The sequence below is a fragment of the Drosophila navojoa genome, chromosome 3 (genome assembly GCF_054131105.1).
Source record: "Drosophila navojoa isolate 15081-1374.11 chromosome 3, UAZ_NAV_1.0, whole genome shotgun sequence".
Taxonomy (NCBI): Eukaryota; Metazoa; Arthropoda; class Insecta; order Diptera; family Drosophilidae; genus Drosophila; species Drosophila navojoa.
In genome coordinates this window covers 27,817,175-27,829,700 of record NC_142891.1, presented here as the reverse complement: position 1 = coordinate 27,829,700, position 12,526 = coordinate 27,817,175, and the positions used below count along the sequence as shown (strand labels likewise).

Sequence of the window (12,526 nt, the reverse complement as noted above, 5' to 3'; positions counted from 1 at the left end):
CTCTAGCCTTAAGCCATTCAGCCACAACAAGCTCGCTGAAGTATGCTCAAAGATACCCTGTAATTGACATAGGTATTTACTCAAGAATATACAAACAGACATTTCGAAAGAAATCATTAAACCTTCAAGTTTCGATTTTTGTATTCATACATTTAGATGTATTCATACCTAATGAAATTATTTTTAAATAATTTATTATCTGTATGTTATTTATTCATATATAAGTCCCACTTCTCAATTCAAATCAAGTTTCAGATGTGAAAGTGAAAAGGTTTTTAAAGTGTAAAATATTAAATAAAAGTTTATTTGAATTCATTTTATGCTGAATTCAAGTAATGGAAAATGAAACCGTTTTACTTCGTAAGATATACATATATCATTTCCATATATGTAATCTACATCTAGGCCCATTTGTTCTATCCCTTAAATGGAAATCTAGATTAAGTACTGTTGCCCACTTTTGTGCCCACCTTTTCTGAAGATCAAAATGCATAGAAAAGATTTCGAATTTCGGAGCCGTCATAATTAATTTGTTTTTGGCAATTTTAGAGATATGCACTTTATCAGACTCCCCGATTGGCCTGCTCCACGGGGTATACGACTGCAGAAACGTACGATTTATCGATGGCTTCCAATGTAGGCGATAATTTATTTAACAATGTGTGGGCGACGAACCTTCGGCCCGGCTGCTGTTGCCCTTGGCTGGTCCTGGCTATTGAGACGTAAGCGCTTGAAGCTCGAACCAGGGCTAGAACAAAGAAAAACGAAGAGAAACGTTTTTATCTGCCGCAGCATCGCACTCCTTCTATTTGCCAAGTGCAAATTGCAAAATGATATTAGACTGGCTATAACGATGGGGCTGGCAGCCGCGGGGGTGGTTCCTCGCATTCTGCACTCTGCATCGACATCGACCGGGGGTTGGCCGGCATAAAGCAGAGTGAAAGTGGAAATGCGACCAGCAGCTCTTCCCTAATGAGCACGAGAGCAAATTTAATGTGATTTGTGCGAGGGGTGCAACGCCTTTTTTCAATATTGGAATGTCCCTGTGAGTGTGTATGTGTGCGTGTGCGTGTGCGTGCTCTATTTGCTTTTGTAATTGACGTGTTGGTCCAGGATACACATCCAACACGCTCTGCCCTTTCTCTCTGCCCAGCCATTGACTCTAATACATAATTGAGCGCACACCTAAGCGCTCTATACGTGAAAAATACACAGAAATTGTCATGTGCATTTGGCCAGGCATTTAGGACAGCTGCAACAAGAATGAAGCCAAAAAAAAAAAAAAAAACATTTGTCATATGCTGCTCAGCAAAGGAGAACATTATTCTTGCTAATTGAGGAGGGCATATAGATGAGATAAGAAAATCACAGAGTGTCATTTATCTGTTCAGGCATAGACAGAGGTGTGTATGTATGTAGCTCGGCGATGAATGTCTATTAAGAGATGAATATGTGTCTACTGAGAGATGCTATATCCTTCATGCGACGATATTTGCTAGACATTTGGATTGTTGCATTGTATGGAAGAGAAACAGAAGTTGTTCGAGAATGCATGTCAGAGCTCTTTTATCATGAACTCATTATACAATATTTTAATAAAATCAGTTGAAATTTGAAATGGGGAAGTTGTCCGACTATTTAATGCCAGATGAGAGAAAAATCAAGTTAAAGGGAATATACTCTGAGAAAAAAGAGATTTCCAAAAGGATATGGTTGTTATCTATAAGAATTATACATATTACTGCTATTTATGGATTTATCCATTATTGGTTAGACCATTTAACGTATTAAGGAGTCCGAAAATTCATTGTGAATCTTGCTTAAAATTGGGTCATCAAGAATAATATCTACATAATTTGTTCAGACGTATTCTCTACTTATTTGTTTAGTGTTCCCAGTCTAATAAAGAAATAAGCAAGTAAACAATCATAAATAATTGAACTTTAAGCTGTATGAAACTTATGAAAATTATCTCCCCGGCATCTACAACAATGCCATCAAAAGATAATTATCTAGTTGTTAAGACTTTAATTTATTTGTATGGAAATATTTGGCCCAACTCTTTCCTCCACTTCGGCTTCAAGTGTAATGCTTGTTACGATTTAGCCTCTCCACTTCTCTGGTCTATTCGAAAATACGAAAAAAATAAAAGGAATGTCCTTTAGAGCCGCCTGCTCATTAGCACTCGTAATGTCTTTTATTGAGGCCACTAAGCAGGCAAGTGGAAAGCTCTTTAGCAGACGTCTTTATGGCTGTTTGCTGATGCAAATACGCCCGAAAAGTCGCATAAAATTATTTCCGCTATTGTATTGTTTAGCCGGCGCTGGCTGTGCCTGCTTGACTTTCGAAAGGGCTCGCTTGATTTGCTGACACGCAAAGGACTTGGCTTGTTTTCGGCTTGATTTAGCCGCATTGAGATAAACGCGCTTTGTTTTGGTTATCGTTTAGAACGAGAAATGATAAACATAAGTTGAACTTGGGCCGAGGCATTGACAGGGAATCGAGGACAACGGCGTATCAGGACACGTGCTGCGTGTAACGCTATGTGCCAAAGGCCCAGGAGCCACGCCAACTGTAACGACCTCCACCCGCCCGACTAGCTACGTTCTGTGTCCTGTGGCAGTGTCTGGGTTTGGGTGTTTGCATTTTAAAATCAACCCTCGACAAAACGCTTGCCAACTTCAATTTCAGTTGCTGTCATTTGAAGCGACCCGTTAGCCCGCCCTTTAACATGCCTAGCGCACAGTGGTGATACAAAAAAATTATATCAATGTTGCAAAAAATAGAGTGCTTTATGTAATATATGCTGTAGAATTTATTGCTAAACATTTAATAACAATTTAAAAAATGTATTTATTTGATGTGATCTAGTTGTAGCTATAGTTATAAATACATTAAATACCAAATATTAACTATATATCTATTATCATAACTCCTAGAAGTTATCTGGGATAGATAGTTTCATCACTCTACTGTAACAAGAAAATCTAATATACATTAAAAGGAAAATCATAGAGATATTGAAGACGAACAGATGACCAATAATAATACAATTAGATGCCTTGGTAGAGAAATCCTTTTCCTGATAAATAATTAAAAGATGACTCTCATTATTATTTATGCGTTCCATTTTATGCAACATTTCGCTGTTAAACTTAGAATTTATTTCCTATATCTCTTTGTTCTGACGACGAGTCACATAGGTTACTCACGTTACTCACATTCTCCACAGACATACATTTAATTGGTTTTCAGCTTGGAACGATATATACAACATTCCACTTAGTTTATTTAGAAAAAATATATGTATGTTATAAATTAAGTGTAACTCTACTACAGTACGTGTTTGTATATAAATGATTTAATCAATTTAATATAAATGTGGATTACTTACTAATTACTAACTAAATAAGTATTGATTTCCGCGCCCGATTCTAATTAGACTCAATGATTTATATAGCGGTATGTATTCGTCTTCTCAGTGCCACTGTGCCACTCATTCTGCTGTCCCTCGGGAGTGGCTGGCGCTGTTTGGTAACCCCATTTGGCCTGCATTTTGCGCGCTTTTTCGATTTTAGCCTTCTGTGCATAGCAATTCATGTGGCGATTGGGGTGTCCTCCACTTGGTGTCGTCCACGCTGGTCCAGGTAGCCTGTCAGCTAGCGGCTGTTGCAAGTGGCCAGCTATATGTACACGTTTTGTGTTGTTGTGTCTGTAGCTTGGTTAATTTTTTATTAGATTTGCTGCAGCACTGTCTGCAACGTGCCCATAATTTCCAACTGTCTATGTGTGTGGAAAATTGTTGCTTCTAAAGCTGGCGCCCGTCGCTCCTCTCCCCTCTGCATCGACGTAGCCGAAAATTCAATCAAAAAACTACAAGCGTAAACAAGTGGGTAACATGGCCAGCTCTTGTATCGCTTCCACTTCAATGTTCAAGTGTTTTCCTTTCGAGTTGCTCGAATCGCATTTTTGTTCTTTTTGGGGTGTGCTGTGCTCTTGGCTGTATTTCGCCAACTCCAATTGAAAATCGCAGATGGCGGGGTTCGATTTCGGCCAGGTTTAAACACAGCCTTGCTTCACTCGCGCCCCCACTCTCCCCCATCAGCCGCTTAATACACCTAACAGCCGCGCTAAGTCCTGACGAGACTTAGGCTCGAGCGCCGTTCAAGAAGTATTTGCACGCATTTTGCGGCCGCAAAATATTCGAGGCCTAAATTACTTAACATACGCCGTTATAGCATCTTCTGCAGCCGCTGCTGATATCTGCTGATTTTTCTTCAAGTTTTTCTTGGCAACTGTGTGTGTCTGCTTTTATGAACAGAGAGTACTTCAACTTTTCGAAGAACTTGGAACAATGGAAAAGTTAGAATGTATTATCTATATACACGGTGTCATATACAATATAGAAGCATGAAACTTGAATATTGGAATATTGTTCAGCCTTGCTTTTGATTCAGTTGATATTTCCGTAGCCTGGGAAATAACCATTCAGTTATTGAGTCAGTCAATTATTAATGAAGTCAATCAGTAGATCAACTCAAGTAACTCACTTTAAGCACGCTATCAGCATGTTGTACAATGCAATCGAATAGAATTTACTTCGTTTTTTATTCAGGCAATTAAATTATATTTGTATCAAAATATATTTCTTTTCAAGAGTATTAAGTATTCGGCACTTGGAAAACCTCTCAGCTTTTCCGTTTTTATTGCTGATTGTTTCGCTTGTTTTTGAGGATAACAATAAATTTTTATTGTTGTTCCGCTCGCCTTTCGCTTTTTTGTTTGTTGTTTATGTTTCGGTTACAGTTGTGTTGGTATTTCTCCTTTTTCTTTTTTATATACATTTCTTTTTTCTAGCGGATTTCTCTTTCGAAATGTGGTTTATACATTTCTTTTTTCTAGCGGATTTCTCTTTCGAAATGTGGTTTAGCTCTGTCTTATATGTATATTGATTTCTGACTTCTTTTCTCTCTGCTAGAATTCGGCAAAAACTTTTTGGCCAACAAATGTTTTGAACTTTGTCAAATGTTTTCATTTTTCGCCAGTTGCTGTTGCTGTTGCTGTCGAGACGAGAAACTTCATTTGAACTAATTAAATTGCTACATAGTAAAAGTAAACTCCATTAAGTTTCCCATCTGTTGTCTTCATGAACAATGAGCCAAGCTAATGTCCCCGAACGATGTCCTGGAAGCTGAGACACAGCTTCAGTCTCGAAATTGTCATAACTATGGAGCTGTTTAAAGTTATTGTTGTCGTTGCTGTAGTTGCAATTAGCTTCGAGTCGGCAGCTGGGTTTGCCCTTAACCTGTTGTGTTTTCTACTTCAACAAAACTTTCTGGTACGAAAGTCTGTTGCACAGTTTTTCCCGGAGCTGCCTCTCTAGACAAAGTTTTTGCTGCCAAGAAATGGAATAGAAACATTTACTATAATCAGTTAAAGGACTTACAAGTACAATGGGCCACAAGAAGCACTCGAATTAGATCTTTCAACTTTCAGATATGTACGTATATACATATACAAATATAGATTTATGCGTATGTGTGAGCACTTTAAAGCCATTAAGAGTCTTTAATTTAAATTGTTTGATTTAATCCGATTAGATTCAACGAATATGCCACGTGAAATATAAGCGGATTAGCTTCGAATCGTTTAAAGTAATGCCATTGGCATCAATCCCTTTGTAGTGGATTACAAGTTTATAAATTTGAATGCCTTCCAATTATTAATATGTTAACGAATATTATCATATAAATGAAAATCATTATAAACATGGTTCGATTACCTCTAAATATAGAGATATGTATATTGCACATATCAATTTAATATACCTTAGTAAAATCTCTGTAAAGGGCAGATGGACGTATATGAGGCCTTAGAGTGTATATAGTATTTTTGATAAATAATGTCACATGCAGAATAGTTTGTCCAAAATAATCGATAGTTATTGTTATATTACACACATACATATGTATTTACATACATATGTACATATTCTTTACATTTGGAATCTTCAAATTATTTTAATGAATGTGTTAAAAAATATTGATTTTTTGTTTTGAACTGAAGCTCTGATCTCCGATCTGCTAATGAGTTTTATTATCTTATAAAAGCAAGGACACGTGGAACACAAACTCTTTCTCTTGGGGCCGGCTGACTCTTCCCTTGCCGATATAAATTTAATTAGTAGTAGGAATTCTTAGGCAAGATGTCATCATCATAAGCATATTCCCCTTCCCATTAAAGTTTTATTTGTAATGCTTTGCATGGTTTTTGCCTATGCATTTGCCATGGTAGCTGCAAGTTTTGTTGTCTGTTGCAGTTTGTCATAACTCGCAACTGCTGCAGCAACTACCATGTTGCATATGCCCCAATCCCGACGTTGCACTTGTTCCTATTAACTGCTGAGCCATTTGGAGTTAATATAGCAAGAAGAGCGGCAGGAGGCGTGTGGGGCCAGCTGGGAGCAATGGCTTGGCAATGCATGGAGTGCATGTCCTTGTTGCTTGCTGCCGTTGTTAGTATAGCTGGCTGGATAGCTGCTTGGCTGGTTCTTGGTGTCCTTTGACAATGTCGCTGCATAATTTATGACTGCTTAGTTGCAGTTGGCTTTTTTGTGCCACCACCACCGACGCCGCAAGTCGACTGCCACTTGCCACATGGCAAATGGCACATAGCGTGGCATGGCGTGCCATGAGACGTCTGTCTGCTGCCACAGTGCGTGGCAGGACTCTTAAATCAACTGCAATTCGATGCGATTGATATCCTCCTTCATACGTAGGCTTGCATTTGCATAAGTCCAACAGCACTTTAAGCGCTGCGGGTCAATTGGAATTGGCCCGAAGTGCGGCACTAACTCAATTATTCGACCATTTCATTTATGGCCAGTCCAGTTGAGATTTACAAGAGATTCCACACAACCACACGAACACGCATACATACATAGAGTGCTCATAAATTGTAGGACTTTAGCATATGGCGAGCAGAAAGACCTCCCTGGACTACTCCCGCTGCCACCCGCCTGCAGGGCATAAAGTGTGTTACTGTTGTTTTCAGGAGAAGTGGCTCCGGCTCTTGGTCCTCTTATCGTTGTACTTAATTAGTGTTACGGCTGTGGCGGCAGCAACTCATCTGAAATTTATTAAAGCTGCCAATGAAATGCGTCATTAATTTGGCCCACACTAAACAACACGATAAAAACGATGTAAAAACGGAGCGTTTTATAAGAGTTTCCTTTTTATGATCTATGTGGTTGAAACATATCCAGAAACTTGCTGGCAAAAACAGTAAGACGAAAATGTTTGTTTCCTTAACTTCTAGCAAAAGCAAGCAAAAATGTTCAAACCAAACTGGAAAACTATACACGCACACATAATACATACATATGTATCTACGTATGTTGCATACGCAAGTGTGTGTAAGGCCTTTACAAGATCGACCAGCTTTAATTGGGATTCGCAACATGAGTTTCCCATACAGACACTTATGTAAATGCTCGTACGTGTAGCAAGGGAGTCCAAGTGTGTGTGTGTGCATCCTCGTCACGAAATCATATTCTTCACTATTCTTCCCACAAATAGTCGTACAAAGGCTAACATTTTGCGTGAGCATTGCAAAGCCGCTCCGAAGGCCAGAAATGGGATCTTAAAGCGAACAAATTCAATTTTGGTGCGCCGTTAAAAAGCCCAGTAGGTTGCGCTGTTGTTGTGACGTCACAGTTCCACGCAATCGTGCGACTTGTGCCTACATACACACATACGTAAACATGTATTTGAGAAAGCAGAGAGAGAGAGAGAGAGAGAGAGAGAGAAAGAAAAATCAACTCTCGGCTGCAGTGGTTGAAAGCCATCGATGTCTCTATCGATGGCAGGGCACTCTCGATGTTGTTAACTATCGAGAAGTCAATTGGGCCGATAGTACATCGATAGTTTGTTTTGAATATCGCCATAATACATTTGCGCGCGCTTTTTGCTTAAGACGTTCCTTGAAAAAGTATAATCATAAATCAGTGCTAAAAATACAATAAATATATTGCGAACTCAGAACAGCAACACATCTGAAAATATGTAAAGGCTTAAAAATATTTCAAAAGGTCTGTTGTCAATAAATTAGCAAATGTGAAACGAATGTTCAACAAGCTGTTTAAGGTAGAATAAAAATCCAGTTTTTATTCAGACATTAGATTTCTGTATTAAATTTCCTTGTAGGTTGATCAGACAAACTTTCCACTTTTTGTGGATCAAGTGAAATAAATAAAAAATAAATTGAACAACTGCCGATTGTTTCCGCTTTACTATCGATTGCTTACACCATCGATAATCTGACACCTCTTACTATTTTACTTTCGATAGTGCCATCGATAGTTAAAAGCACTGCTGAAATGTTCGATGGTGCCACCAATAGTACCGCTTGCACATCACCTTTGCGTTTTTCTGTATCTGAGAGCCAAGATTGGAGATTTTTGTATTTATTCGCATTATTAATACTCTTTAAATTCACACAACAGAAACAATGGATAGATCTCTTCTAAAAGGTAATAATCATACCGCAACCGGAAAGTATTTTAACCAAACCGACTTTAATTTAAGGTAAACGTCTCAATTCGACGCAGGCTTGTGATAGCAGCTTCACGGATTCTGATAAGAATTCTACGGTCGAAAAGCCAATACCAAAGAAAAAAAAAAGGATCTCAGAGGTTTGGAAATATTTTAAGAAGTCTGATGACAGACTATTTGCTAGATGTCTATGCTGCGGTAAACTTTATAAAACGAGCGGAAATACATCTAATATACGTGACCATTTAAAAAGATTCCACTCAAATGTATCTGTGCTTAAGTGCAGCACACTCACTGCAGAAGCTTCAGTGAATAACGGTAACAACAAGGACACCAATGACAACAATGACGACAACGATGATACCGACGACAACGACGTCAAAACTGATAGCAACAATGACAAAAACGACAACCAAGACGAAAATGGCAACGGCTACGACAAGATCGCGTCTTCAAGCGGCAGCTGTAGATCCATGAGTTCAGTGGAGTCGTGTGTTGAAAGAGCTTTATTATATGACACAAAATCAAAGCGAAAGAGGGGCATTGATAGAGCTTTAACTGAGATGATTGTCAAGGATATGCTGCCATATACCATCGCTGAAAATGAAGGCTTTATAAAATACACTCATGTATTAGATCCTAGATACAAGCTTCCAAGTAGCACACATTTAAGAGATGTGTTGATGCTCCACTTGTTTAAAGAAACATCGGCTAAACTGGCCGTGATTTTGGAGAATGTTCCGGATATTGCGATTACGTGCGACTTGTGGACTTCAAGTACTAACGTTAGCTTCTTAAGCGTCACAGGCCACTTCGTTCTTGATTATAGCCCGAAAACAGTATGTTTAGCAAGACAAAAATTAATAGATTCTACAGATCACTCTGCTCAAAATATTGCAAACACCTTGCAAGACATATTGAGTTTTTGGAACATCCTTGATAAAACTGTTTGTGCTGTCACAAAAAATTCAAGCTCAATGTTAGAGGCATGTGAAATATTAAAGATACAAAATCATCCATGCTTTGCTCACACCTTAAATTTGGTGGTACAAGATGGGCTAAAACTCGAAGACGATGCAATAAAAGCTTTATTCGCAAAGTGTAAGACGATAGTAAAATTTTTTAAACAAAGTTCAATATCGAATAACAAATTTAAAAAGGTTCAAGAAAATTTGGCCTCTATTTTATTAGAAGAATCTCCTTCAAGATGGAACAGCTTCCACTTTATGATAGAGCGCATATTAGAAACTCATGAAGCCATTAATGCAGTTTTGTTGCCCATAACAAGTGCACCGCTGACATTGAGTTTAGAAGAAATCAATATATTAAAAGACGTAGAAATAATATTGTCACTTTTTCAGAAAGCAAGCGACAAAATATCTGGTGAAAATTATGTGTCATTAGTAATCCCTGTAGCATATGGTCTTTTCCTCAAAGTTCAAGATCTTTCATCGCAGTTACAAACTTCGGTAGGAGAAAGAATGAAATATACTATATTAAAGTCCATAACAAAACGTTTGTCTACATATGAGCAACGGACAGTGACAAGAATGGCGACAATATTAGATCCGCGTTTCAAGAAAAATGGGTTTCAGTTAAATACGAATGCTGAAAAAGCTACAATATTTTTGCAACACGAGTTGGCGAATTTCACCAATAGAGATACCCCCATTAACTTAAATTGGGAATCGAATAGAAAAACTGAGGATTCACTTTTAGATTTCTTGAATCAACCAGTCATCAGTAAACAGGAAAACGAAAAATCTGATGCATTTGTTATAAAGAGGAAGTATCTGGAGACACCCTTAGTCCCCCAAAAAACGGATCCATTTTTATGGATGAAGGTAAACATCTGCTATCAATGGTCAAAACATCAGTCTTTACAGTAAATTTCATTGCAGGCTTCCCAGATGGAATTGCCATTTCTAAAACCTTTGCTTTTTAAGTATTTATGCATCCCCGCAACGTCTGTAGAGTCGGAGAGGCTTCTCAGAAAGGCGGAGCAAATTGCATCTGACGGAAGAACAAGGCCTAAAGAAGAAAACTTAAATGTTCTATTGTTTTTGAATCAAAATCTTTGGATTAAGTCAAAATACAAAGCTCTCGATTAATAAATTAAGTAATTTTATGAACATAGTATATATAAATACCATAAAAAAATTCAATAAAAGTACAGTGAATAGTATACGTTACAAATTTTCATAGCTTAAAAACAATTTTAGTTTAGATTTTATAGATGACGCTCTACCATTCAAGCCACATTCGGTTTAATCATTGCAGCGGACGAACTGAGCGTTGCTCGTTATTGAATTCACGTTAAATTTTAGCAATAAAGGTTCGACTAAATTTATAATATTGAAAGTATGTGGTAAATCGAGAAGTGATATTTCCGTTTGCTAAGAAATGCTACGCGAGTTGACAAAAGCCGCAAAGACGTGTATGTATCTCCAAAGTTTACAGGTTGATACTTCAAAAGGGAAGAATGTGGTTACTGTGGAAATCTTCAATGACTAAAAAATAATTTTAAGCTTCCTTTAGGAAGATAGAGATTTTCTGTAATTCATAAATTTTGTTTTTTTAGTCGTGATTAAAAATATTACATACAATTTGAATCACTGTAATTTTCACACATCTACATATGTATCTACACCAAGTATTGAATGGCTAACCATTCGTCTAGCTCGACGCCTTCTAAGGTCAGCAAGTTGAACAAATTTTCAAAGTGATATTCGCGAACGTTAGGTGTTGATCTGGCAAACGTATTGAAGTATCGAACAATAAAATTTGAATGTCCTGGGGAGTCCGTTGACTCTCGTATCACTTTGCGAGCCGCAAACTTGAAAGCAATGTACAGTCTATTACAGGTATTCGTATGACTGCTCTTTAGTCTCTGAAATTCACCCTTGGTATATTGGTTGAGTAAGTCATCATCTTTGCCGATCAGCAATATTTCCTTCTGTGCGATAAACTTTTGAAGTGCGGCGTAATCTTCTACTAAAGTGGACGCTTGTGGAGTCCACTCGATGATAAAGTGTTTCCATTTTTCAAGTTCCTCTTTATTCACAACATCTGAACTAACAATTAATTGGCCCAATGAAAGGTAGAATTTTACCTTTTCCTGTTGTATGAGTTTCTTAGTATTTCGAGCACCTTGTGCGAGATTTCCTTTGAGCTTGCCAGGCAAGAATGCGGCACTGACAAAGCTCTAAAACGGGTTCAAGATTAGAGATTTACGAATAATATATACTGTGTCCATTCATACCAGCAAAGCTAGACTGAGCGCAATAAAACGCATTTTTGAATAAAATTTCAATTGTGAAAATATGAAAAAATTCTAAATTATGTTTTAAGAAAATTTAACTGTCATCTGTCTATCTTAATTCAATGCTAGCTGATGTATTTTTCTGAAGTGGTCAACCATGTATAGAATATATTCAATATATACATATAGTGACACACATATATGTAAATTCAGATACTTAGCGTATAATGCACACTCGACGTTTAAAATACAGCTTTCTTTTATAACGAAAATGATCTGAGTCAGACTTATCTAGAATCAGGTTTCCCAGATAGAATGAGATTAAAATCAATTTTTAGCAGTGCCAGGCAACTTACGTTTCCGGACTAGTAAGAAAGGAATGCAATATATTGTAGACCAGCTGGGAAATATTTTTTTCTTGAATCGTAGTAAAGTTCGTAATAATTTAGACTGCAAAATGTCTACGCGTAAAGTGTAATAAGCGCTTTAAATTGCGCTCGTTGCGGCAGCTGTTGCTTGCCATTTATTGGTTGCCGTTGGCAGCCGCCTCTGCGGCTTGCGTTTTATGTATGTCAACATTTATGACAGCTACAAAAGTCAATTAGCCTTGGTAAACATTGAAGAGGTTCACCCCCTCTTTGCAGGCGTTGTTTTATGTTGCCTGAGGCCGATTTCTGTCTCTCTCCTCTCTCTCTCTCTCTCTCTCTCTCTC

The 12,526-nt window shown here is 37.7% G+C and overlaps 3 protein-coding genes across 4 annotated transcripts in view; 2 read left to right on the top strand and 1 right to left on the bottom strand.

Annotated features, from left to right (window-relative positions):
* The window catches only part of sick (sickie), a 274,376-nt gene that overhangs the window by 4,671 nt on the left and 257,179 nt on the right, over positions 1–12,526 (top strand). The window lies entirely within an intron of this gene.
* LOC115564604 (zinc finger BED domain-containing protein 4-like) lies at positions 8,402–10,700 on the top strand. Its single transcript, XM_030389141.2, has 3 exons — positions 8,402–8,530; positions 8,586–10,396; positions 10,454–10,700. Exons 1-3 carry the CDS (start codon positions 8,509–8,511, stop codon positions 10,661–10,663), a joined length of 2,043 nt encoding a protein of 680 aa, XP_030245001.1. The 5' UTR covers positions 8,402–8,508; the 3' UTR covers positions 10,664–10,700.
* LOC115564605 (uncharacterized) lies at positions 11,141–11,956 on the bottom strand. Its single transcript, XM_089258533.1, has 2 exons — positions 11,815–11,956; positions 11,141–11,757 (listed from the first exon to the last, which is right to left on the bottom strand). Exons 1-2 carry the CDS (start codon positions 11,845–11,847, stop codon positions 11,197–11,199), a joined length of 594 nt encoding a protein of 197 aa, XP_089114659.1. The 5' UTR covers positions 11,848–11,956; the 3' UTR covers positions 11,141–11,196.